This window comes from Anopheles coustani, chromosome 3, assembly GCF_943734705.1.
Source record: "Anopheles coustani chromosome 3, idAnoCousDA_361_x.2, whole genome shotgun sequence".
Lineage (NCBI taxonomy): Eukaryota > Metazoa > Arthropoda > Insecta > Diptera > Culicidae > Anopheles > Anopheles coustani.
This window is the reverse complement of record NC_071288.1, coordinates 45,550,062-45,575,534: the sequence shown is the minus strand read 5'-3', so window position 1 is coordinate 45,575,534 and position 25,473 is coordinate 45,550,062. Positions and strand designations below refer to the sequence as shown.

The following is a 25,473-nucleotide window of genomic DNA, read 5'->3' as shown; positions in this document are numbered from 1 at the left end:
CAGAATGTGTACCAAGCTAGATAGGACCGCATTATCCAAAGTGTTCGCCGCCGATGTTCCACAGTAGAAACACAATTCGGCTATCGGTAGCCGTGGGGACAGCGTTGACGATGAACGATGAAAGGAAACTAGCGAATCGCGGTATTACGCTTTTTCATCAACATCAATTGGCTTGTGATTGAAATTCTAATTCAATCATTCCATTGTATACTGGTAAGAAATACATACTGCTTGTTATGATCGTACACCAGGTCACCGCAAACACCATCCATTTTCTTTCTCCATTCTTCCCTCAATAAATACCCCAAATGTCTAGTAGAAACCTGAATTAGCATACTAGCAACTAATTGGCGACAATAAAAATAGGAAGTTTGATCAAATAAAAAAAAAATGTTCAATGAAAAACAATACGAATTTTATATTGGATTTATTGTTTTGAGCTTTTAGTTCGTGAAAGGAAATGAAATGCAAGTAGTAGAATCAGTCACGACATGTTGTTGGATTGTTTGCGATCGGTGGTGATTTAAAACTTACTACATCGTCAGCCAACCTAACACCTAGAAAGATTTGGAATGAAGACGCTTATCATGAGAAGCTAAGGGAAAAGAGAGGAAGCCAGGCAGAAGATAGTAATCACCAGGCTCAGGGTGAAAGGGGGAATGGGTGGTCTTTATGGTAGTTGAGCTGCTGTTGAACCAAAGCTTACCAAAACATGTTAAACATTAGCGCAAATATAGATTTCTTGTGGTAAATTGTACAAGTATATACATATATAGATGTATTTATTGATCTTTTCATGTACATTATAATTCATTATTGTAGCAGAACAGAATGCACGTAACATTCCAAGAGTAATAAACTTAAAAGAAATGATACGTCGAGAAAGTACAATCCGTTACACAGTAGGCTAAAGTGGATGATACGAAACGTACGTGATACGATACGAAACGTACGTGATACGATACGAAACGTACATACGTTGATTCTTTCATCTCGTTTACGAGATGAGAAATGAGAAATCATAGCAAAAGACATTTCAAGCTGCATGTGAACATGTACGAAAGAAAAATAAGAACAAATTTAGGCACTAAAACTAATAGTTACATTTAAAAATGGATGACAAAGTACTTCAATAGCTGGAGTTCGTTTTCATCTTTTTGTTCCGTCGTGCTCCGAGCCCGTTATTGTTATTGTTCACGACTTCATCGACGTCGGAACTGTCGGATTCGCGGGAGCTATCATTGAGACTGAGGCCGAGATCAGCACCATCGACAAAGTTGCCCGTTGCACGAGCCTGTTCGAGATGGCGAACTATGGAAGGAGAAAAAGAATGAATATTATTACTTTTAAAAAATCAAACGTAATAAAACCGTATCCCAGGAGGAACTTCTTACTTTGGGTTTCGAGCTGATTGTTCTGCCGGCGCAGATCGTCGATATCTTGCTGATGCGAATTGTTCTTCCGCCGCATAAACTGAATGTACTCGGCTGCTTTTTTCAGTATTTGCGCTCGACTAGCCTGTGTGGTATGTGGGAAAACATGAATGGGAATGAATATACATATTCAAGGTCATGGTCATATTGCCCAATTCCTACCTTTTCGCCCTGCAGCGATGGCACCGAGTCCCGGAGCGAAGTGAAACTGTCCTTGATGTGATCGCGTCGCTTCCTTTCGAGGGCATTGTGATGGGCCCGTTTTTCTGCCTGTTTTGGATGGATCAATCACGTTAGAATGTCTCTCAGTTGCTGCAAAATGACGTCAAGAATTACCTGCGAGTAGAAATGACCACCACCGATGCGCGACTGAGACTTGGTGTTGTCGGAATCATCGCCATCCTGGAAGAGTATGAGTATGCAACATTTGAATACAGGCATAAACTTAGGTTCCTAAGTGTTCCTTACGTCGCTCTCTATGTCGATGTCCCGGTCGTCATCGCTCATCATATTGTCGTACCACTCGCTAGTGCTTAGCTTCCGGCCTTGATTTTCCTCGTGCAAGCGCATCCACGGGCTGTTACTATCAACGATACTTCTAAAGGCGGCAGGCGAGCTGATTGGTACGGATACATGAATACGGGTAGAAAATTATCCCTCGGTATTTACCGCATTTTACTTGCAATATGCAGAATTGTTGGGTACCAACAAAAACAAAACGTTCGCTGCATGTTTACACTTACCCAAGCGCATAAATCAATACTGTACCACAGTTGCGTCTACCGGGAGTCACTTTTTCCGGCACGTGAACTGGGGTTGGGGTAGAATGCGTGTATGCAAATTTCGCTGTTTATCTTAAAAATCGATCAAAAGGACACGGAAAACTCTGCGTAGTAAGTTATTTTCACGAAGATCACTGTCTCGCTGCATGAGCAATTGACATATTTACGTAAACGCATGGAATCCTTGACAGTAGCAGGGTTCAATCGACTGAAATATTTTCACCGGGTAATTGATAAACCGCCCGAACAGAATGTTTTTCCTCGAGAAAACGGTTATTTTTTACATTGTTTTTCGTGAGAAATATCACATTTCATGTTTATTACTCCGGGATGATAGCCGAAATTAATTGCAGAAATATTCTTCAAAAATCCTCAGTTTTTTAGTTTATATCTTTTGCTGATAGAGGCGCCATCATCTTTTGTCACATTTTCAAATAACTGTCATGTTGCACGGATTAAATAACGGAGCCCAGGCGTCGAACAACATCAAAGCAACGAAGCACAGGAAAGATAGATACCGCATACTAACCAGAGATAAGCAGAGCACAGAAAGCTATGAAACTGCTAGCAGTGTAACTTGAAAAGAAGGAAGTGATTTATGAAAAGCAGGTTAATATGGCAGGATCAACGTCTGGCGTTTTGATTTCCGATTTGGTAAACAAGGACGAACTATACACCATCGTTGTTAGTGAGCTCCGGCAACACGGCATCAAATATCGGAAGGAAAAAGGCTCAAAAGGGGCGCACGTAAGTTTTGAGAGGCTTTGGTTTGCGCCGAAAGTTGCGTAAACGATGGATAACTGCAATTTCTTCGCACTTATGGTTCAACAGGAAAAAGCCAAATGCAAGCGTATCTTCAATGCGCCCTTGCATACGCTAGAGCTCACGGATGCGCTTCTAGCGAACGGTGGAATCGTACAGATCCCATTGTTCGTTTCGGACGCCTGCCAATATATTTTGGACCATGTCGATACGGAAGGGTTATTCCGGAAGGCCGGATCATCAAAGCGGCAGCAAGACATAAGGGTAAGTAATACTACTTGGTCTAAGCTTATTTGAGCAAAACAAAAAAAAAACAATGACATGCTCCTATTCTTCATTCCCATTGCAGACCAGTGTAGAATCCGGGAAACCGCTGGGAAGATCGCACCACGTTATCGATGTTGCGAATATCGTGAAAACATTTTTCCGAGATTTGCCCGAACCACTACTCCCATGTGGTAACGTGCAGGAAGCACTCATCCGATGTCTACTCGGTTCGAGCAAGGAGCAAAGGGTGCACAAACTATTGCTGACTTGCCTTTTGCTACCTCCGTTGACACTGAATACATTGGCATACTTCATGCAGTTTCTGCACACCGTCTCGAAGCATTCGACCCAAAACAGGATGACGGTGGAAAATTTGGCCATCATTCTTACGCCAAATATTATGCCCATAGCGGAAATGGTACAGCAGCGATTAACCAGCCACGTTACGGTCGTCCAGTTGCTGATTGAACATTCCCACGAAATTGGCCGCATTCCGGAGACGATTCTGCGTCAGCTAAAGGACGATACAAGCAGTAACCAGAGCGTTCTGGTGGGTGGCGATAAGAAGAAAAAAAAACGACGCAGTGGTTCGCTGACGCGTATGTTCAACGGATTCAAAAAGATAGTCGGTGCAATCGGCTCGTCGGAGAATCTGGACAAAACGGACGAAATTTGCGAAAACGATCCGACGCTACCGGTCGGTACACCGTGCCTCAGTAAATCGGCCAAGAAGCGAAAGGTTACCGAGGGGATTGCTTTTAGTGCGAAGAAGAAGTAGGTATTAACTCTCAGTTGCGTTGAACAACTCGACATTATCCTTTTTTTCTTTCTATATTTACAGGAAAGAAGTAACTTCTTTCCTGCCTGATAACCAAGAGCTCTTGCCATGTACACCGACGGTAGTAATAAAGTAAGTTTGGATGGATTATAACTTGTCCTTGCGAACATCTTCTGACACATATCTTTTCTATTCCAGGGAGGCAAAGAAAAGCCGGTTGAGTCTAGGTGGCAGCAAAAAGCCAAGTAAAATGGTCCATCGGTTACTACCGAGCGGCTCGATACCGTCAATCGCCGAGGGTAAGCCGATGGAACGTCGGTGGAGTGTGGTCGGTGCACCCTGGGGACGAAAGAAGCAAAGTCGTGCAAAAATGGATGATAAGGTCTATACTGATACGGGCGCTAAGACCGAGGACGAACTTGAGCTGTCTGATTCAGCAGGGAAATCTATACATGCGGTTGGTGGTCGTATGTCACCAGTGGTGTCTATGCCCTGTCTCACCACTGCCGACGAGCTGTTCGCACCGACCATTCCAACGAAGAAGGGTGATATGAGTATCGCGGTTAGTTCGACTAGCCAGCAGCAGCTGACCGACCCGCACGATGAAGCGGATGGAGGCTTCCTGAAGATTCGTCGCAGTGAGTATGAAGCGATTAAAAAACGTGTTTCGGACATCGAGACGAGAATATCGCAGGAATTTTGTCACCTGGTCGGACGGGAGGATGTACTGCTGGATAACGTAGAGGACAAATATCGGCAAACGTTGGAGCAGACGGAACCCATCGAGGCCACCTGTTCGACAACGGACCAGCTGGCGAAGAGATTGAGCAGGGAGCTTAAGATCCGGGCGAGTGGTGAACAGAAGATGATCCGTTCGCCGAGTGCCCGGAAAATTGGAACAATCCGTCGACGTAGTCGGGAGGCAGTCCGGCTTTCTCGTAACCAATCTTGGCACATTGGTAGTACAAGCGGTAGGGAGGTGCAAGGCAATAGCACCGGTAGCGGAGTTGGTGGTGCTGGGACCGTGGATCTATCTTTCTATCCCAAGCCGGGAGTTCTTAAGCGAGGCCGGCCGAATACGGTGCAGAGTGGTTTGAGAGCTCCATCGGAATCAAATTCAGATGAAAAAGTTGAACAGAAGAAATCCCCAGTAAAAGTAATAACGCCTACTATGACCAGCGGAAACTTTACCGACGAGGAAAAGGAAGAAAAATGGGTCAATGCTGAAAGCTACTTTGATACACACAACGTAACGGTCGATAGTAGCTCAACAATGATGGACTCGACCGCCGAATTCCTTACTCCCAAAGTATTACTGGAAGATTATTTCAAAACGCCTGATACGCAGCAACCATCTCGAAGATTATCCTTGCGTTCGTCCACAAAGCAACACACGCCTGCTTTCTACACTCCCTCTCCGTTTGTGACAAGGATTGAAGTAAACTCTCCGCTTATTAAAACACCAATGCTTCCCCCTGTGGTGCCGCCACGCACCAGAATGACACCAGCGCGGACACCGAAGCTTCCACCACGCACCCCAATCAGTGCCAGTTTAAGGTATCCGGAGGCTGTAAACTTGCTTGCAAAAGCGCACATAACACCGTTGCAGGAGGAGAGTGGCCGAGCATCAATCGCCCGTATTCGTAGTCAAAACGCCGGCATGGTGATGGCGAAGGCGAAACTCTTCGATGGGCTCGTTACGAATGCGGTGCAGGACCAGCAGCACCAGAGTAGTGGATCATCAAAACGCATCACCCCAACCAACGTAAACCGTCGTCAGAGTGCCAAGTTTCGGTCGACAGCAGTGTCCGTGCCAGCGGCAGTCGTTTCGCCACGGCCAAAGGAAGGTTCGGTTCCGCGTAATTCCTCTGTGCACGTACGACAGGTACAGAAGCTACGATCGACGACGGCCCATACCGGTAGCCCACGAAAATCGACGCCACGCAAACGAGCCTTCACCAAGTCGGCGCACGGGGGTGGCATCAATCGGAGGGAAAAATTACGACAAGCTTCTAGGGGTGCAGCGTCCTCGACAACGACGGTCTCATCGAAGGTACTTAGCTCCCCGCGTATCATTCGTCGGATACAGGAAAACGTACAAGAGCAGCTTTCCACTGCCAGTGTGAGCGCGTGCCTATCGCCTAGCTTGAAGGACATTAACAGTCGGTCGACAGCAGCAGGTCAGTGTAATAAAGGTAATTTCAACGCGTCGACGACGACACCGCACATTCGAAAACAGTTGCTCCGGAACTCACCGAGGCGCATCCTTGCTGCAACACCGGGCCGCGACAATCGGTTGGCGCACGGTGACCGATATCTTACTCCCATGAAGGCGACCCCAATGTCCCGCTTTGCTCTCGCTACAGAAACTACCGGTTACGAAGAAAGCCCCGAAAGGACACCTCAATCACGCGCTGCTGCCCTCGCCCGTCAGCAACAGCAGCAGCGTCGATCTATTAGTGCCAGTTCCGTGTTACGGGCGTAATAAGTAATAGTTTGTAAAATTTTCGAAAAATTATTAGATCTTTCTTTTTTGCATATATGACTCAATACAATAGAGAAGGTAATTGAACAAAAAATTTAGTTTTGATTTATTCCTGGAATATGCTCACCGGGCGTAGGCACAATAGCATTTGATCAGTAGTTCCGTTTTACGTAAAAAAATAGAGTTTTTCAGTTAATCTTCCTCCGAAAAGAAAAGCTCCAACAGATCAGTCTTGGTCAACTGTTCACCCTCCAGTCGTTGAGGATTTTTCCACCGGATCAGCGTCGGAATGACGGAAAGATGCGTGTTTTTATCCTTGCGGAAGGGATTGTTCATGTCTTTCCATCTGTACGAGAAAACACAAACGGTCACAGTGAATATTCGAATTACTAAGCGGCACCGAAACGATTTACTTACGTGGGCCTATCGCCGACATCTACGTAAATGAAGTGCGATTCTTTGGGGGCCGAAGATGCGACGGCGTTTTCGATAAAAGGAGCCGCTGGGAGGGGAGGAATAAGTATTTGAGCCGGGACATCGATTATTATTACTAAGTGTGCTATCCATACCTTCCACGCAATCGCTACACCAGCTTTCCCCATTATCCATTTTGGCGCCCGTAAACAGAACATTGATCGGTGAACCATTGCCGTTAAAATCCTTCATGAATGCAACGAACGCATCGTATCCAGCAACGTAGTGTTTGTTCACCATGATTGAAAAGCAATATTTTCACGTGATATGCAGATTCGTTATAAAACAGATCGCTCGCCCGTGGAATGCACTGCACTGTTAGGTGTCCGTTTGAAGGGCTTAATATATTATCTATTCTGGCTATTGAAACCTAGTTGCCAGCCGTATGATAACCGCTATCAACGCACAATGGGGACTCGTCAAACGAATTCGCGGTGACGCTTGCTTGCAAAGGATTTCCGTTTTATTTTTACCATAGACCGGCTGGCAGAAATGCATTGTTTACGATGAGTTTAACAGTGGTGGACGTATATGTTTGGTAGTCCGTATTTCGAGTCATAATGCGAGCAAAAGGAAATTAAAAATATTCATTGTTGATGTTCAGAGATGCATGTTTGAAATGGGTAAGTAGTTTTCGAAAGCATCTTATTTGTGGCAGAGAAAACTTGAAATGAAAAAGGATAATTCAATGAAAGGCTGTTTCTTGTAATTACCTTAGGCTTATCTCAATGTGATACCCGACCAAGATAACTGGAACCCTATTGGTCATTGTAGTGACCTTGCAATCGACTCAATTTTTTGACAGCTGACGGAAAATTGTGGTGTTTACGTGTACTTTAAGAATTGCAGTACAAAATAAGAATTACACTCTTTCTCGAGCGGATTGGCAAATTTTGTCCGCGTCTACAACTCTAGAAAGTCCTCGTCTTTGTGGCACCGGCCACGGCTCGTTTGATGGGAGAAAAGCCCAACAGTGAAAGGGTAGAGAAAAACCGCAACTTGTCGAGCCCCGCCGTATCCGAAACGGAATCGAATGTACTGCACGGGAGGTGGTGGTGAGGAAAGTCGTAGTAGAAGTAGTAGCACCAACAACAATATCAGTAGGTGTGGAGGGCAGTGGTGCAATCGGGGCTCAGAATTCATCGGCGATCGCCGTACCATCGTCAGGTGCATCGTGTAGTGTCAGTGCATCAAGAGACAGAGAGGAAAGAGAGGGAGGCAGGGACACGTCGGTAGAAAGGTTCTTCCGTTTCACCGTGCACGGTGTCGTGTTTTGGGTGGCAAGATTAACATTTTCTTCGAAAGTATCAGCCAGCTGGCTGAAAATTGCGTGAAGATGCGTACACTCGGCCTTTCGGTGATCAGCATGCTGCTGACGGGGCTGGTGATCGGCAATGCCTACTATCAGAAGAAACAATTCTACCCGTCGGTGGTGTACATCACCAAGTCCAACCCGAGCATGGCCGTGAGTAATCCGTGAACCTTAGCCGCCCGTCACGCATGGTCGCATGGCAGTGCAGAGTTTTGATTTCCCGCTTTTGGTTCTTCTCTCTTCCACGAAGGTCATCTACATCCAATCGCTGGTGCTGGTGCTGATGTTGGGCAAGCTGATGAAGAAAATCTTCCTCGGTACGTTGCGGGCGGCCGAGTTCGAGCACCTGATGGAACGGTTCTGGTACGCGCTGACGGAGACGTGTCTCGCGTTCACCGTGTTTCGGGATGACTTCAATCCGAAGTTTGTGGCACTGTTTACGGTGCTGCTGTTTCTGAAATCCTTCCACTGGTTGGCGGAGGACCGTGTCGATTACGTGAGTGCAGCATATAATCACAGAAGGCGTAGCAGATGGTCGTGTGGAAATAAATATTCCTTTGCCTGCTTTTAGATGGAGAGAAGCCCAGTGATAGGATGGCTGTTTCACGTGCGGGTCGCAGGGTTACTGCTCTGCCTTGGCCTGTTCGACTACGAGCTGATCTCGTACGCGTACCAGTCGACCATTTCCAAGGGCGTCACGGTGCAGCTCGTATTTGGCTTCGAGTACGCCATCCTAATGACGATGGTCATCAATACGGCCATCAAGTACATTTTCCATGCGGCAGAACTGCGCTCGGACACGCCGTGGGAAAACAAGGCCGTCTTTCTGCTGTACACCGAGCTGATCATCGGTTTCACGCGCGTCGTACTGTACGTGGTGTTTGTGATTCTGATGGTGAAAATATTCACCCTGCCCATGTTCGCCTTCCGGCCAATGTACTACACGATGCGGTAGGTTGATTATATTTTAGCACCAGCAATCAGCCATCGGTAATCCGTTCGGTTACTTATCTTATCAATGTGCCTTTGTTTCTCCCACTGCGGTTTGCTCTTGCCACTATTTTCGGGTTTCAGTAATTTCAAGAAAGCCCTCAACGACGTCATTCTTTCGCGGCGTGCCATACGCAACATGAACACTCTGTATCCGGACGCGACGCCCGAGGAGCTGCAGATGTCGGACAACATCTGCATCATCTGTCGGGAGGATATGGTGAGCAACTCGAAGAAGCTTCCGTGCGGCCACATCTTCCACACGGCATGCCTGCGCTCGTGGTTCCAACGGCAACAGACGTGCCCCACCTGCCGGCTAAACATTCTACGTACGCCGATCACCGCGGCCACCACCGCAGCCAATCCGGCGCCGAATAACAATACCAACGATGGCTCGAATGGGGCTGCTGGTGCCGTAACTGACGCTAGCCGCCCCACGACCGGTGTCGCCGGTGCGGGTGGTGCGGCCGGTGCAAATGCCACCGGTTCTCCGTTGCCAAATGGTAAGTTGTGGGATTTACGTTGCTATGTATTTTTCGGTAACAAAATGGATTCGTTCCCTCTGATGTGGTATGAGAATTGACTTAAAGAAGTTTTTTGTTTTTCGTCGACTGGTTGTCGCTGCTGATAACGCAAAAAACATGTTATCTATGCTCTGGTTCAAGTCGGTCGTTTTTGGCTGACTCTCTTTGTACATGCTAAAATGGGTTATCTCTGCCACGAATACATCGCTATGGATAATCCATATAGCAATTCGGTGTATTAGCATATACTTGTATATATTAATCTTTTTTTATTTTTTCTTTTAATTTCTAATGCCTACGGTATTCCATGAAAAAATCTAATTGTTGAATTTAAAAGAAATATTGCGTGCTGAAGGTTTTTTTTGTCTTTGATCGTATTGATTTAATTATTTTTCATTGACAACAAATGAACTATCGTTCCTGATCTTACATTGTTCACTTCAGGCATGGCACCGTCAGCGACGAATGCTTTACCGCTCTTCCCCGGTGCACCGTTGATGCTTCCTCCGTTTCCCTTCGTGGGAATGCCACCGTACACGATGCCGCTTCCGCCGGTGCCACCCTCGCTGGATACGCTGACCGATGAAGAGGTACGTGCGATGGAGGGAACCGAACGGCGCCACATCGAAGAGCGCATCAAGCACCTAAGGAACATACGTACCCTGCTGGACGCATCGGTGGCGCTGATGAACCAGTACGCTGCCATCACGGCCCGTCTGCCACCGGAAGCCGTCTCCCATCTGCAGGCACCACCACCACCATCACTACCGGGGCAACCAAGCACAGTCATCCCTTCCACGACCACGGTGCCCCTGACGGCGGTGCCTATGGTTCCCGGTGAGCCTTCACCGTCAACTTCGGCGGCCATACTCAACACCGGTACAGCCGTAGTGGATCCAACTCCCGCGGCCATGAATGTGGCGGACGGGACGACTACGCCCGGCAGCCCGAAAAGGGCCAGTAACGATGGCAGTAATAAGAGTAGTAATCTTATTAGTGATAGTAATAGCAGTATAGTAACGAACGCCAGCTCCGGCAAAGCTACTAGTCTGGCAAAGCTGGAGGATCTAGGACCGATCAGCAGCGACGAGGATGATGCGACGGTGAAGCTAAAAAAGGAACCCCTTCCGAGCACGAGCAAGGCATTCCTCATCACGCCCGATCAGTTGCTCGATGGGGACAGCAGCACTGAAGGTGCGATTAGCAGCAGCACCATCACCACGGCAACGACGAGGCCGAGCACAGTGAATGGCACCGGTGGTCTGTCCGTCAATCGGCCGGAAAGCTCCGCCATGAGCGAATTGCGCCGAAGGAGGTTGGAAAAGTTTGCCACCCAACCGTCGTCAGCAGGATCGGATAGTCAGTGAGGGGAGCCCCTAGGGGGCGATATGGGTGAAGAGACCCATTGAAAAGTCTCCCACTGTCGGTGCACATACGCGGAAAAGATTCTATAAAAACATGCCAACACACCGAACGATTCTTCAAAACGCTAAGCGCAGAAACATATTCCTGGGGCCAACCAGCAGCAGACAGCAGGTATGAGAAACAGTTTGGAAACATTTTAGGGCACCAAGTTCCTCACTCCCTCCTGGCTGAAAAGACATTCATGGCAACAAAACCATCAAAAAAATCTTCAATTGGTGTTACATTATTATACAAATAGGACCTACAAGAACATAGCTTTTCTCGCTTCCAGCCAGTAATGGAATGTGGCGCAAAACGACACAAACGAAACAAAAAAACACGACTGTACCGTTTAGAAAAGCATTACAAAACATGCTAAAAGAGTACAGAGTATGATTCGTCCCCGGGTAGAGCTACTCTGCTTTTCTTTTGCAGTTATTTTTAATTTTAAATGCTTTGTAAACACAAAACAACTCCGTACAACACAGCAAGCTTCGATATATTGCCTACCGTTTGCTTCTGTTTATCTGTTTCCTTTTTTTTGTAGAATAATATATTATAGACTTCTTTCTGTAATTTTTAGTGAAATGGTATGCTTATTTTCCCGTGTGTTTTGTTGACGATGCATTTGTTATGTTTTGGTTTCCAAATCCGCCGCGTCGTTCATTTAGACTTTTCTTTGTTTGACCAAACATCAGTGGCTTTGGTATATGGCGCTCCGATCGGTACCGACAACTTGAACGAAACGTGAGTGATTTTTGACGCAAACGAGGAAATAAGTTTATAACGATGATAGAGGGTGATTTTTGACGCAAACGAGGAAATAAGTTTATAACATGATTACATGTGAAGCGGTTCTAAGGAGCGAAGAAAAAAAAACTATATACATTATGTACGTAGAAAAGGGGGATAGGGAGAAAAAGAAAGGCAATAGGTAAGAATGGATGAATGCAAGGTTGAAAGTTCGAACATGAAAGTGAGAGAAAAAAATGTATGAAAATATGGGTAATTTACGTTAAAAGAAAGGAAAAGAATATATTAACAAAATTATTGAACACATGCAAGCAACATTACAACTGTGAGCATGAAGTGATGATGAACGACGGTCCTTTTGCAAGTAATGGTCAATGGCATAACGCAAATCAATCAGCTACACACCGGTACGGATGTTAGTTAGTTAGAGTACGTGATATAGAAACCATTTTCCGTTCCTCCAGCGGAGGAGGACGACGAGTGCTTTCGGGGTTTCTCAGCGGTAATCGGGAGTCAAACAAGAAAAATGAAATGGTAAGAGAGGGCAAACGCCACAAAAATGAGGAATAACACAACTGGTTGTTGGTAGGATCAAAGTTCTAAAGCCGTTTGGGCAGAGGTCGGGAAGAAACGGCGATTACAGCTGACGTAAACAGGCAAGAATCAAGAATTTCTTGATAGAAACAATTAAATTAACGAGAAAAAAATACTGCTGCTAAATCGATACGGTCAACTATTGGAAGGTTAATGTAATGTAAATAAATACCATATTATTGTACTGTGAAAACTAAAATAATAAAGGAAAAGCAACAACACACAAAAAAAAATATTATAAACCCACATGCAACAAATTTGTTTGAATAATGAATCTATCCTGAAAAGATAAAGTTTTCGAAAGGCAAATTTACAATCCGATTTCAAACCTGGTCAGAATAGCCTGGCCTTCCTGCTGTTAGTGTTAAAGGTGTATTTTCTGGTGGCCTGAGACAACTTTAACCATCTATTGAGGGTATTTTAATTGGGAGCGCGGAAACGATACGAACTGTCAGATTTCTCGTCGCGGTCCCATACAAAAGGTAAACAACACCTTTGAAAAAAGCGAAAAAATGGCTAGCCGCGTCGTTTCGTTTCCGCGCAACGTCTCGACACGTAGGTGGCGTCGTTATGGATCGTCGAGACGGCCAGCCATTTTTTCGCTTTTTTTCAAAGTGTTGTTTACCTTTTGTATGGGGCAGTGTCGAGAAGTGTATCGTTTCCGCGCTCCCAATTGTAATACCCTCATATATTTTCTCAAAAATAAATTAAATCTGCGTTTTGTAGTTATACAGCTATATTTGTATTTATGATTATTTTATCCAACCATAATGGCAAACGGAAACGTAAACCGCACTATAATTCTCCGCCCTAGCAGCTTTCGGCACTTAACATAAAAGTTGTGTGTGTAAATAATTCAGTGGAATGAAAAGAGATCAACGAAAACCCTATATTCCGGCCGAGTGCTCTATCCATTTGTGACACTCCTGTAGGAACCCGTGTGGCTTCTAGAATGCGTAGTTGGCAGCACTTGCGCAAACAGATTTGCCTGTTTTATCATCGTGCGCCATGTGACCCGATTCGGTTCGGATGCTATCGTCTCGAGAAAAAAAAACAGACGGGAATGAAGAATAAACAAACAAATGTCTCATCCGAGCGATCCGTTACCGGGGAACTTAGATCGTTGGCAAATGGTGATCGGACCGAAGAAATAGGTTCTTCTGCGGGACGCGTGATTCCTGGGTACCGGGCAGCTGCGGCAGAGACGTGTTGGACGTCTTCGGCTTCAAGTCCCGGGTGCCGTTTTGCTTCTGCTCCAGCGTGATCGTCTGTTCGATCTCCTTCTGCTTGCTGATGTAGTCCTCAAAGTACGGGTGCGTCGCCAGCCGCTCGCAGGACCAACGCTTCGAAGGATCTTTATCGAGACATTTCTACCAAGAAGATAGCGAGGTAAAGCGGGTTAAGTCGAGTGGAAAACACTTTATTTGGGGAGGAGTGAAGGGAACCTTCAGTTCAACTTACCTTCAAGAAATCCATCATCAGTGGATTGGCTAAGGTACGTGACGGCATTTTTGCTTCCAATGTTTCCAGCGTTGGCGGAACGGGAAGAGTTATACCCTAAGTAGGCCGGAAGATTATGGAAGTACAAGAAAAAAAAAGTTCGTTAACATTATCTAACCATTTCCACAAAGATCTCCACTCGACTAACCGAAGGAACGCTTACCTTAAAGAATTCATTCTGATTGAAGATGGCCAGATGCCGAGGTAGTAGATCGCCGAGCGTACGCCGGATCAGGTAAAGCTGATCGACGTCGGACCGTCCGGGCCAGAGGGCATCTCCGCGGACCAGCTCGGCAAACACACAGCCGATGGCCCACACGTCCACCGGTGTCCCGTACTGTGTGTCGCCCACCAGCAGTTCGGGGGCCCGGTACCACCGGGTGGCCACATAGTCTGTATAGTTTTCGCCAGGACCTGCAATGAAGAGCGCAATTAAAAGACTAATTCTGCTTCGATTCTGGAATTTCCACAGCCTACTTACTGAGCATCCGGGCAAATCCAAAGTCGCACAGCTTCACCTGACCCTGTGCGGTGAGCAGGATGTTTTCCGGCTTGATGTCCCGGTGCAGACAGCCCTGCTTGTGACAGTAGGCGACCCCCTGGATCGTTTGATACGTGATCTGCTTGGTGAGGTTGTCCGGGCAACCCTGGGCAAAGTGAATACATTTTGTGTTATAAATCTGAAGCAATTACACTCTCTCGATTCGCATGTGTACTTATGACTAACATAAGAATTAACTAATCTGCATTATTTAAAATCTCAATTATGATATGAAAAATGTACAAAAGATTAACTAAAATGTACAAATCGACTCTTGGCAATGAAATTTATCAAAAACACTGCATCGTAAAAAATGTGTGTTTTTTTTTTAAATTATTAACTAGAAGAAACTGGAGAACAAGGTACACTAGGTAGAGCCAAATTAAAACATCACACATCTCTTTTTGGCGCTGCTTTCTTGCTTTAACCCTCATCATTTAAATCCTAATCACACATTTTGTTCAGTGATTTTTTTTTAAATACCTATATTAAGCCACGATTCGTTATAAATGAAATTTATTTTATGGTTAAATAATTTAATGCCGGAAAAAAGATTAGTTTAACCAAGTCGAATAAATTACTGATATAAAACACTTCCATACGGTACGAAAAGAACTGGTAGTGCGAAATCATGAGGTATATTGTCAATTAAACTATAAACGAACTTATATTGTATCAGACAATTTAACTAATTAAAATATTTCAAAAAAAGAATTCCTCACAGAGGTTAACTGGTTATTTACAACATTCGTTTTAATACATTTCAAGCAAGCTTTTGAATATTTGCCAATTAAAGCTGATTTTAGTATTTCTGCAACTTCTTATACATTTTTTTTTCTTATTAAAAATATGTAAAAGGACTGATTGTATTAAAATGCAAAAAATTATCAAAGAAAATTGGTTAATTGGTTTCTTACTATTGACCAAACATTCTAATTTCATGCTGAAATCTAAATCATAGAAAAAATTAAAATAAAACAAAATTGAACTTTTTACACATACACTACATATGGAATAGCTTTTTTTTTTTGAAAGGCGATTGCCGTTTGATAGACTATGTAGAGAATATTGGTAAAAAATAGGCAGCATCACACCAGAACAAAGGCGACTTGAAAAAGGTTTGTCAGGTTTGTTCAAGCTTATTGAATAAAGTTCAAGTTAAAAAAATGCAAGCTCATTAAAATTCTTCCTCTAAATAAATTTGATCAACATACTACAATCGTAAAACAAATAGAAGTACAATCCACAAAACTCACAAAGAAGCTAAAAACTATCTCGAACTTTTACATTTTGCAAGTTAATTGACATTCTGTCTGCCTTGGAGCTACTTCATGAACTGCCTCAGGGTCGGTACATCGATTTTTGCAGCACCGTGTCGAATACTTAATAGGCGAATAGGTCCTTGAACGACTAGCAACTATGGTTTTATCTGTTACACTTCTGTTCGCAGAAGTATACTTGGCTGTTTTTTTTCTCTTACCTCCGGATGTCGCTCCAGTTCATGCAGTACGGTGTGCTCGCAGAACTCGAATACCAGGTGCAGGCGGCGCTTCCGTCGGAACACCTCCAGCAGGCAGACGAGGTTCGGGTGCTTCAGGTTCTTCAGCAGCCGGATCTCGCGCAGCGCTATCTTCCGGATGGCCGGATCGTCCTCCGACTCGACGAACCGCTTGACCGCCACCAGCGAGCCCGTCTCCCGGTCGCGACACTTGTACACCACACCGTACGAGCCCTCGCCCAGCCGGCTCAGCTTCTCGTACCGGTCCATCCTACTGCTGCCCCGTGATCTGGAAAAGAGCGTCGACAGGACGAACATGCCGCCGTAAGTGATGGTGGCGAGCGGTGGCACTGTTTTGCTTGACGGTTCGGATGCCGGACTGTGGCCACAACGATCGTCGGTAACGCCGTGATGGAAGATCGTACGCGAGCGGACGACGGCGAATGTTCCCTGGAACATTCTCCAACGTGAACTGAAACGCCGTGACCGTTGTCCAGCTCGGTTGAGCGGCCGATTTTCCTACCTTTAGGTTTTTCTTTTTCATTTCGGGAGGGGGTACGTAAAAAGGGGGGTAGGGACGGACCACACACTTTGTAGTCGCGTTGCTGTATGGGTCCTGCAGAAATGAAATTATCGCCTGACCGGTCTAACTTTTCCCAAACTTTTTCTACGAATTGGTGACTGGGGAAGAGATGGTGAAGCCCTTTCTCCTACCTCTACTCTTTTACTCACCCACCGTCGGGTGACGCATCGGTAACGTAACCACAGGATGGAGCAAGGGAGATATGGCAAGGCTGAAGCCATCCTTGTTCATCCTCCACGAATCCTTCACATCGTGCGAGTCCTTCGAGTAGCAAGTACGAGTCCTTGGCTGGACGGACCCCAACCGAGGGGCCGTTGGACCCTTCAATGTCAGGGAGCGAGTAAAGGGTATGGATATGAAAAAAAACCTAACAATCCACAATCACCATCCACCGCCCGCCTCAACTCTAGTTCCGAGGGAAGGAACCTCTGCTCTACATCGTCCCTTGAAAATCCTTCTATCCGTAACGATGGATTTGTGGTGTGATAAGTAGTGGACCTCTGTGTTCGCCCCTGCGAGCGAAACACTTGGAACGCAAAACAAAATCGATACCCGGGTACTGGTGTGTGTGTGTTGTGAAAACGGTTTCTTCTTGTAATATTCTGCAGTTACACCTAAGACCATCGTTTCGCTTCGTCCGACCCTAAGGCGGAATGTCCTTCGATTCGTTCGTGTTACGGCACGATATATACATTTTTCGGTGTGACCAAAAAACCTTCCATTCCACACTCTCCACCATCCGCCCCAAAAGTCCGTTTCAGAGGCACCGTTTTCGTCATCGATCTCGAGTGTGTCGTCACCAACTGCTCGAAGATTTGAGACTGCTTGTGACGCAGGATAGGTGGCCATGTCTTACCTTTCCTGTATGGCTTTGATAACTCCTTCCGCTTTCGACTCGCCGGATGTCCATCTGAAGGGTAGATTGCTACAAGGAGAAAAAGAAATGGCGAGAGAATCGAACAAAGAAAATGAATTATTTAAAGTATTCTAGTACGATGAGACGTTTCTGGAAGGAGGTTCAACAGCACGCGAAGTGTCTGGGGAAGGTCTTTGTTTCGGTTGCTTTATTAAAGATACAAGGGAAGGACATTGAAGAAATTTCTAGACGGAAACGATATTTCCTAGCCCAACAATTAAGCCACCCGCGTAGAATTTGTAAAATGCATTTTTGTCCAGCAGGACCAAGATCGGTAAAAAGAGATCTGGCATACCGTGCAAAGAGGGAAAACCCGCGTCGGAACTTTATTTACCTTTTCATGAAATATTTGTGTAAAACAGAAAATTTAATATATTTTATAGTTTTAACTGAACAAATAATTCAGGCGTTGAGTGGAAGGTTGCCGTGAGAAAGGCCTTCACGCTTGATTGGGGCCATATCATGACGACCAACAGGATCCATATCTCATAACTACCGAGGAGGAGATGATGAAGGAGAGAAGAAGATCTCCTACATAATGCAAGAATGTTTGTAAACACTTTTCAAACCAACTGTCAAAACAATGGCGGTGCAGAAAATAGCTTTGCATCGACCTCTCTTTCTCTTCAGCAGGATTATCAAAATTTTTATTCCAGGGAAATAGCCAAAAAGTACAGAATTGTAGAAATTGCTTGTTTAACCCCTTCACAGTCTCAGTGTTTTTTTTAGATTTTTTGTGATTTAGTTCAGTGCTGTGTTAAATTTTGTTCAATTTAATCAATTAGTATCGCATAAATGAGTTAAAATGTACAAACATGTATTAAAAACAAAAAACTGTGAAGGGATTAATTTCCTAATATCCTTTGAACAAACTTTTTTTCCTTCATTTTAGATGATATTTTATGACAAAACCCGTAACTAGACAACCTATAAATCTATCACTCCATCAACGTTAATAATTTATTTAATTCGTCCGTCACCAAACCACGCCACAGACCGAAACATCGTCGATAGCACCCTTCGGAAAACTTTACTCATCACGCGACGGGAAAACTTTTGAATCCAACAACTGCCCTCGTCTTACAGGCACGTATTCATTTTCAGGGTATTTTTCCCTTTTCAAAAGGGAGGGAACAGGCGCAATGATTATTAGTATCGGTAATGAATGATAACCGGCACGACAAACTAGAAGTGGAACACTGGCCCAGTCGAGCAGGGAATCGCTAGACTGTACCGAACGCCTCCACACTTCAAAGGACGGGCCTTTTGGGTTGACCTTTCGCCTTTTGAGCCAACAGTCTTCCAGCGTAGTTGAAATGCTTTCCCGTGTGTTGCTCTAGCTGTACAAACGCAAAAAAGAATTTTCTCCCGTCGCGCCCCATGAGGCTCATGCAGGCCTTCTGCAAGCGTTCTGAAGTTTTAGCGTGTAAGGTCAAAAGTTGAAACTGCCGTTAAGACGTTCGTGAAGGAAGGGGGTCCGAAGAAAAGGAATCGTGCAAAAGGAAGTGGACTGTTGCATCGCCTTTCGGTTGAAGCTCAGGATAGTTAGCCGTTTAAGTGTGTGCCAGTGTGATCCGGATGTAAAACGGAACCACCAGAAGGAGGTGAATCCTTCGTTCCTGGCAAAATCGAGAAGGGAGGCAGTCGTTTTCGCACTAACGGTTGCATTGAGGTCGATCATTAGCAGGTTTCGAAGGGGATATTATAAGGCCATCAAGAGGCAAGGTTGTTTACGGTCTAGATCCAGAACAAGGATTGAAGGAGTTATTTAAGAAAATTGTAACATTCATCAGTCTGGGATAAATTAGGCAAACGAATAAAATCTTTCTTCGTGCACTGAAACTGAAACTGTTGAAATTTAGCAAACTTTTTGAAAATAATTTAAATCTTTTGTAATGAAAATGTAAATTGAACAACATATCATTTTTGGTTTCTTAAAAATGTGGGTGTATATTTTGGAAAAAAAAATTGAGTTGAATGAAACTAATTAACTGCCAATTATGTTCATCAAATCATGAAATATCAAATTGTATTACCATTGTTTTTAAGTAATTCAAATTTGTCATTCTTTGCTTATTTTCTAGCAAAGTGTTGTAGATAATAGGTTCTTACTGTGGTGTAAATGCAAGTATAAACAATCCATTTTGAGGTGTTTTGAGGTGCCTCGTAAAACCTATACTTTAGTAACATTATGGCCTTATCACACTGATCACCAATGGTGGCATTGGTAAAGCCACTATACTGTGACCCGATTTGGAGTCTATAACTTTCTGCAATTCTTAAAACACTCAGCTACAAAGGTTGCAATAATGGTTTCGTGCGTTCCGGATATGAGCCATGGCACCATTGACAAATTTGGTTCGCTCATTAGTTGTTGCCTACACATCAATCAAATCTAGAACATGCATGGAGTCCCCGGGCCGTCTCGGTGAATCATTGGCGGCAATATCATATTACTCAACGCTTATTGAGAATTATGTTTCAATACAAATAAAATGCAATTGATGAACAGCTTTAACTATGTTAATGTTGTTTTCTGAGAATTTTGGCGGTTCAACTTACAGAGAACAAGCCTTACTGCTGCCGTTTTCTTCGATTGCCGGAGATCCGGATTCCAAAGTGTCTGAGTAATCTTGAGCATGTACCGCGCGTCTTAAGTCGCCTAGTGCTATCAGCTAGCACAAGCCGGATAATTTTTGTGTAATTTGTTGTTTGCGGCATGTGCAATACATCATGCTCCTGCCAATGGCGAGATTTGATTCGACGCTGGTGATTAGTGCAATGTTCCATTTTTGATGTTTTGAGATAAGAAATGATGTTCTGCCTTGAGGGTTTGATATATAACGAATTGAGAATCGGGTACTGTGTCATAGACGGTCCCATTCAGTTATTCAATTCAAACGTGAAACTCCCAAACTGCAAGCAAAATGTACGCCACCTTTACCTTCATTGTCGCCCTGCTAGTGGTCACCCCGTTTGTGGCCGGAACTCCGATGAGGGCACTTCCGGTGCCACTGCAGTCCAGCTTGGGCGCGCAGAAGAATATGGACATCCACATACCGGAGGGTGCCACCTCGGTGTCGGCGGAAACGATCAACAACCTGGCCATCGTGATTGCGGAAACCGTCTACATCATGTCGGACGGATCCGTCGTGCCGGAAACTCCTACCACGACCGGCGTTCCCCAAATAACCACTACGCCAGCCAACGGGGGCCAGGGATCGACCACAATCCTCACACCACCTCCTTTCCCCGGCCGAAAGTAGGTTCCCGTGTGATGGTGCAGCTGGAACATACAACGCTGGTAAACGCTGTTCGGAAGCAAGGAATCGATTTTGACCCGTTCCCATCGCACCAACACGTGCTTGCTGACTGGATGGCGGTTGAACGATTTGTTTTTCCAAACACACAACAAAATAAACACTGAAAAGCGTGCACTTTCGAATGTGCGACGTGTGCAAACAAAGCGTTCTTCACTCCACTGAATTTCACTTTCAATGTTGTTCAATAGTAGGCTTTGGCGTATGATGGTGATTTTTTGAACGAACGAATTCTTTGCCTGTCCTTTCCGGTCTATTGAACCACGACGATACGACGGGGTACCGGTGGTGTAGAATAATAAATAACCCGCTTATCCTTAACCTCCTCCCAGCCCGGTACTTTTCGCTCTGCCTTCTCCTCCACTCTCTCCTCAGAGTAGTTCCGAGGCTCCGAACCATGGCAGTTTATTTTCTCTCGCGCCGTGAAAAGCGAACACCAGCGAAAATGTCGTGGCGCGGAGTTCAAAGCACTCCATCCTGCTGCGTCCTCATTATCCTTAGCTACGCTGCAAGCGTCCAATATCTAGTCCCTGTCCCCCCAACACGGGCGACATTAGCAACAAAACCGAAACGAAAAAGCACGAATCAAACGAAACGTGGGTTGCAGCAGGAAAGAAGCGGTAGAAAGTATAGCAAAACGTTGAAAAATGGAAGGAAAAAGGTTTCAGCATAATTCGAGCTGTTTTGCGGGTAAACAACAAACGCCGTCGTAAGCCGTACGGAAATACAGCACATCTACATTGGATCAATCCTGGGAGTCCTCTTTATTTTTGTTCGGTTTTGACGGAACTATTGGTCGCCAGCATTGGATCGATTGCAAAATTTCCTGTCGGTTCTATTATTGTCGGTTGATCTATTCGACTTTGGTTGGAAAGTAATTTTTCTTCTTTTAAAGAAAACAAAAAACATATCCTTCCTTGACAATTTCCCTCCATGAAGTATGTAGATATCAAAGGAGTCGGGAAAACTGGAATATACAATTCATCATTTTTTTACATCATATGATTACGACGGTTCGCCGCAGTAGACGGATGGAAATGGAAAATGGTTCCGATGCATTCGGGATACATAAGTGAAACGACGGGAATAATGGGGTTTGGAATTATCGTGGTGAAGCTGGAAATTACCTGCGTGGTAGTAGCGGTAGATGATTACCAAACAACCACAACCGTTTCTCCCCGAACCATTTGTCCATACGGACCGCCACGTTGGTATCGGTTGTGAGTGGCTGTGGGTTGTTTCTGCTCCTTTGAACTTCCAGTATTAGCTCCCGGTGGTGACGTTGGATACGCAGCCTTACTTGTAACAAATGACTCCTTTCGAAACGTAGAATGCACGGGCGGTAATGAGAAGGATCTTTATGTCCTTTTTGAATTTCTTTGTATTCACTACTTTATACACACTTTTTCACTAAATACGATCGTTGGTGGTAATTACGCATCACTGTTAACACTAGCACCGCCCGATAGAGCCAAGCAACCAAGTTTTGATCCAATAGTTAGCCATCGGATAGACCTCTAGAGTCACGAGGATATCTTCTTAGCGCTTCGAGATGTTCGTCGAACCGCAAACCGCAAACAACTCCTGAGAAGTCGCCTTGCAAAGCAGGACTCGAATCGGGTGAAAATCGATCGCCTATAACCCGATACGCTGGTGAGGCCGGGAGGATCCCATTCCGCGATGGCAAAACCACTCTCTCGACTAGTTTTCACTCGTCCGCTCTCTATCCGACACCGGTCGCAAGGATACCGGAACAAAATGGACATTTACTGGACCTGCAACAACAGAAGATGACCACAACATTTGCACGTTTTCTTGCCACACGACTTGACCGCGCAGCGGATACTTCTTTTTGTTTCGTCCTTTCTTTTCTTAGAGGACAGCGGCACGGCTTCGAGCCCAACTGTCCTACCACTGCACGCGCCAGCTCACGAACCGAAATCCGTGTGTGCGCCGCGGGACGGAAACACAACCTCTACACGCTCACTGTGCTGCGGCCACCATGGTAACGGTGAAAAACAAAACAAATTTGTTGGGTGTTTCGTTGATTCATTCGGTTGGTAGGATATGCGCGTGTTTGCGCGGCCTCTCTTGCGCTCCCATCGATTCAGTAGGCCGAGACGTTGGTAAAAGCTTTTCCATCCAGACCCCTTGGAGTTCCGTTTTGTTTCACGGTGCCGATGAGCAACTTGCAGCACGTAGACACGGTGGGTGCATGGTTGTGCAAGCAGCTGTAACTATTGTTTGGGGAAGATTCTGCTGTAGTCGTAAACCTTCTACATGTAACCTCGCAATACGTTGAGTCATCGTGGATCGCTTGAATCGAATTAAATTTGGGGGTAAGAAAAACGGCTCAAATCACTGGATCGCTTTCTTTTCTAAACGAGGGATTAAAAAGAAGAAGTCTGCATATACCTTGACCTTTTTGTCTTTACATATGTTGCCTAAAAATCCAATTCCAAATCAATTCCGATGAACGACATCCATCTTTGTGAGGCAGTGTATCTTATCGCCTCTTTCTACTGGTAATTTTAAAATGCAGTAAAAAAAACCGTTGAGCACTACAGCACAACAAGGTTACTTGATTGCTCATTCGAAAGGTTATACCAAACAATCTGGCCCCGGTTTTCGTTCAAATCGTTCGAAGCTACCCAGCGAACGGCGGAAAATCGAGCAGTTTTTTGCCTTTTTCTTTCGGACCCCCCGATGTCCGCTTAACGGGGGTTCAGATTACACGCACACAACGTTGAGTCAGAGGTGGCACGCACACCAAGCGCGCCAAGCGATTCTCACCAATGCGTCTTTTTCTACTATTTTGTCGTCATGTTGTCTCGATCTCGAAGTCAGTGCAATAATCACACTGGGCTATTTGTCAGTTGTCGATGCCCGTGATTTAACATCCAATATTAACCTAGGAGGAATGGACATCGTTTTCCATGACGTTCAATTCTCTCTCCAATCACGGCGCACGATTTTGCTCCACTCAGGTGTGAGCACGGATTCGCTGTTCGTAGTCGATGATATGAATGGTGTATGTGTTCGATGCATGCATGGGAATTGTTTTGATTGCGGAGTGAAATTGCGTGAAGCTAATGGAATGAAATTGCATGCATGAAACTAAGTAATTTCTTTATTTGTCGTGTTACTTCTTCTTCTACTTTGTTTTTTGTACATTTTAAAGCCTTTCCCATAGTAAATTTAGCCAAAGAAAGCACGCTACTGTGGCGCTTCTAGTGGCGTCAGCCAGAAACTAATATTTTTAGTAGTATAAGTAACTAGTAACAATGAAGTTGTGAAAGTTTCAGACCTGTGCTTTTGTTTTTCGCTAAATGCCGTAAAATGGAAATTGAACGACCAAAAATAAATCCGCACAAATAACTGGAGCGCTGGTGGACAGATTGACAAGGCCTGGAATCCATAATAAAAGCAAAAACAAAATTCAAGTATTTTTCTTTTGTACAGTTACTCGGGGTCCACACTGCAGCGCGACGTCCCGTTTCAAAAGTAGCCCAGTTTCGGCAGAACAATCGCGCAAGCCAAGCGCGACAGAGGTAGGAGAGTATGTGGAAATATGCATCTCATTGGGGCTCAAACTCGGCTAAAATTTTTTTATTGAATTTTGAGGTAGTAATGCATGATATTTGTTTCGCTACGTATTTTATGCACCCTGAGTGAGTTTGGCGCTTCCACGTTTGAAATTCACTGAGAAAACGAACTTAAACAAACAACGACGATATTTTGGCCCACCCTAGGAAGTATATATTTCCACATCATCTCCTACTTGTTGAAGAGCAGTTTGTTTACGTTTCGGCACCCGAAAAAACTTTGATGAAAATATCAATTAAAACGGAGTTTGATAACTGAATTACATTTGTGAAGCTTAAAAATAAGTAGTAAGAATATTGCTCGTTCCCAGCCAGCAATATCTGTCAATTTTTGGTGACGGTCCGCAATCGGGTCTAACGGAAGCACGAAAGACCGTCAATCCAAGCCGATGGGTGCACGCACACATGTAAACACCTGCTTCACGCACACATAAGCAGTAGAGGCAGCCATTTTTTTATTTTATTATTATTCAATTTATGTCAATAATAAATTCATAATTTCAATGCATATATTCGTTTATTTCAATAAATATACATTGAATTTCAAATAACAACAATTACAATTACAATACAGTTGGTCCCCGCAGTACGCGAATGTTTGGGACCGAACGCAATAGCGTATATCGAATTTTCGCGTATTGCGGATTTCCTCTGCCATATCGTTTATACCTCATATTGAAGAGTTGACACTGAGAGGGAACCGCTTATTTAACATATCTTTTATCCAAATAACTAATAAGTGTTCCATTTTTTATATTGCATAGTTATATCTCTGTTAAAAAATGCATATTAAAAACTTCATTCTACCAAAACAAAGTAAAATTGACTAATCAGAACTCGAGCAACGCTATGAGCTGTCAGTTTTAAAAAATCGCGTATTGCGAATTCGCGTATATCGAGTATCGCGTACTGCGGGGGCCAACTGTATTACTATTCGTTACGGTAACAATAC

At 44.7% G+C, this 25,473-nt stretch overlaps 5 protein-coding genes across 7 annotated transcripts; 2 read left to right on the top strand and 3 right to left on the bottom strand.

Annotated features, from left to right (window-relative positions):
• Positions 1–1,060: 1,060 nt before the first annotated feature.
• LOC131272814 (protein max) lies at positions 1,061–2,374 on the bottom strand. 2 transcript variants are annotated; one of them, XM_058274674.1, is made up of 6 exons: positions 2,177–2,374; positions 1,902–2,049; positions 1,770–1,835; positions 1,596–1,703; positions 1,395–1,518; positions 1,061–1,311 (listed from the first exon to the last, which is right to left on the bottom strand). In XM_058274674.1, the coding sequence occupies exons 2-6, from the start codon at positions 2,001–2,003 to the stop codon at positions 1,130–1,132; spliced, it is 582 nt and encodes a 193-aa protein (XP_058130657.1). In that variant the 5' UTR covers positions 2,004–2,049; positions 2,177–2,374; the 3' UTR covers positions 1,061–1,129. The 2 variants fall into 2 exon arrangements, with proteins under 2 accessions (XP_058130657.1, XP_058130658.1); XM_058274675.1 differs by lacking the exon at positions 2,177–2,374 and having other exon boundaries at positions 1,902–2,068.
• Positions 2,375–2,700: 326 nt separating this feature from the next.
• Positions 2,701–6,619, top strand: LOC131260812 (uncharacterized). 2 transcript variants are annotated; one of them, XM_058262640.1, is made up of 6 exons: positions 2,701–2,962; positions 3,047–3,241; positions 3,327–4,018; positions 4,086–4,154; positions 4,221–5,755; positions 5,840–6,619. In XM_058262640.1, exons 1-6 carry the CDS (start codon positions 2,831–2,833, stop codon positions 6,505–6,507), a joined length of 3,291 nt encoding a protein of 1,096 aa, XP_058118623.1. In that variant the 5' UTR covers positions 2,701–2,830; the 3' UTR covers positions 6,508–6,619. The 2 variants fall into 2 exon arrangements, with proteins under 2 accessions (XP_058118623.1, XP_058118622.1); XM_058262639.1 differs by having other exon boundaries at positions 4,221–6,619.
• On the bottom strand, positions 6,590–7,450 carry LOC131260813 (thioredoxin domain-containing protein 17-like). The gene is made up of 3 exons (XM_058262641.1): positions 7,077–7,450; positions 6,925–7,009; positions 6,590–6,853 (listed from the first exon to the last, which is right to left on the bottom strand). Exons 1-3 carry the CDS (start codon positions 7,219–7,221, stop codon positions 6,700–6,702), a joined length of 384 nt encoding a protein of 127 aa, XP_058118624.1. The 5' UTR covers positions 7,222–7,450; the 3' UTR covers positions 6,590–6,699.
• A 375-nt stretch (positions 7,451–7,825) lies between these two features.
• Positions 7,826–11,707, top strand: LOC131261078 (E3 ubiquitin-protein ligase HRD1-like). The gene is made up of 5 exons (XM_058262982.1): positions 7,826–8,446; positions 8,544–8,789; positions 8,865–9,244; positions 9,368–9,786; positions 10,252–11,707. Exons 1-5 carry the CDS (start codon positions 8,318–8,320, stop codon positions 11,172–11,174), a joined length of 2,097 nt encoding a protein of 698 aa, XP_058118965.1. The 5' UTR covers positions 7,826–8,317; the 3' UTR covers positions 11,175–11,707.
• Positions 11,708–13,673: 1,966 nt separating this feature from the next.
• LOC131258895 (cyclin-dependent kinase-like 4) lies at positions 13,674–22,111 on the bottom strand. Its single transcript, XM_058260289.1, has 7 exons — positions 22,044–22,111; positions 17,537–17,605; positions 16,080–16,386; positions 14,540–14,705; positions 14,222–14,472; positions 14,020–14,115; positions 13,674–13,928 (listed from the first exon to the last, which is right to left on the bottom strand). The coding sequence occupies exons 1-7, from the start codon at positions 22,109–22,111 to the stop codon at positions 13,674–13,676; spliced, it is 1,212 nt and encodes a 403-aa protein (XP_058116272.1).
• Between the last annotated feature and the right edge of the window lie 3,362 nt (positions 22,112–25,473).

Bases quoted from the DNA above. Each gene is read 5' to 3' on its own strand.
- LOC131258895 (XM_058260289.1), bottom strand. From the start codon at position 22,111: ATGGACAAATGGTTCGGGGAGAAACGGTTGTGGTTGTTTGGTAATCAT. The intron at 17,606-22,043 runs GTAATTTCCAGC...TTCTCCTTGTAG, and splicing joins CTACCGCTACTACCACGCAG to CAATCTACCCTTCAGATGGA. The intron at 14,706-16,079 runs GTAAGAGAAAAA...CACTTTGCCCAG, and splicing joins AACTGGAGCGACATCCGGAG to GGTTGCCCGGACAACCTCAC.
- LOC131260813 (XM_058262641.1), bottom strand. From the start codon at position 7,221: ATGGTGAACAAACACTACGTTGCTGGATACGATGCGTTCGTTGCATTC. The intron at 7,010-7,076 runs GTATGGATAGCA...CTCCCCTCCCAG, and splicing joins GTGTAGCGATTGCGTGGAAG to CGGCTCCTTTTATCGAAAAC. The intron at 6,854-6,924 runs GTAAGTAAATCG...TTTCTCGTACAG, and splicing joins GATGTCGGCGATAGGCCCAC to ATGGAAAGACATGAACAATC.
- LOC131272814 (XM_058274674.1), bottom strand. From the start codon at position 2,003: ATGCGCTTGCACGAGGAAAATCAAGGCCGGAAGCTAAGCACTAGCGAG. The intron at 1,836-1,901 runs GTAAGGAACACT...ATACTCTTCCAG, and splicing joins ACATCGACATAGAGAGCGAC to GATGGCGATGATTCCGACAA. The intron at 1,519-1,595 runs GTAGGAATTGGG...CATACCACACAG, and splicing joins CATCGCTGCAGGGCGAAAAG to GCTAGTCGAGCGCAAATACT.
- LOC131260812 (XM_058262639.1), top strand. From the start codon at position 2,831: ATGGCAGGATCAACGTCTGGCGTTTTGATTTCCGATTTGGTAAACAAG. The intron at 4,019-4,085 runs GTAGGTATTAAC...CTATATTTACAG, and splicing joins GCTTTTAGTGCGAAGAAGAA to GAAAGAAGTAACTTCTTTCC. The intron at 4,155-4,220 runs GTAAGTTTGGAT...TTTCTATTCCAG, and splicing joins ACACCGACGGTAGTAATAAA to GGAGGCAAAGAAAAGCCGGT.
- LOC131261078 (XM_058262982.1), top strand. From the start codon at position 8,318: ATGCGTACACTCGGCCTTTCGGTGATCAGCATGCTGCTGACGGGGCTG. The intron at 8,790-8,864 runs GTGAGTGCAGCA...GCCTGCTTTTAG, and splicing joins CGGAGGACCGTGTCGATTAC to ATGGAGAGAAGCCCAGTGAT. The intron at 9,245-9,367 runs GTAGGTTGATTA...TTCGGGTTTCAG, and splicing joins CCAATGTACTACACGATGCG to TAATTTCAAGAAAGCCCTCA.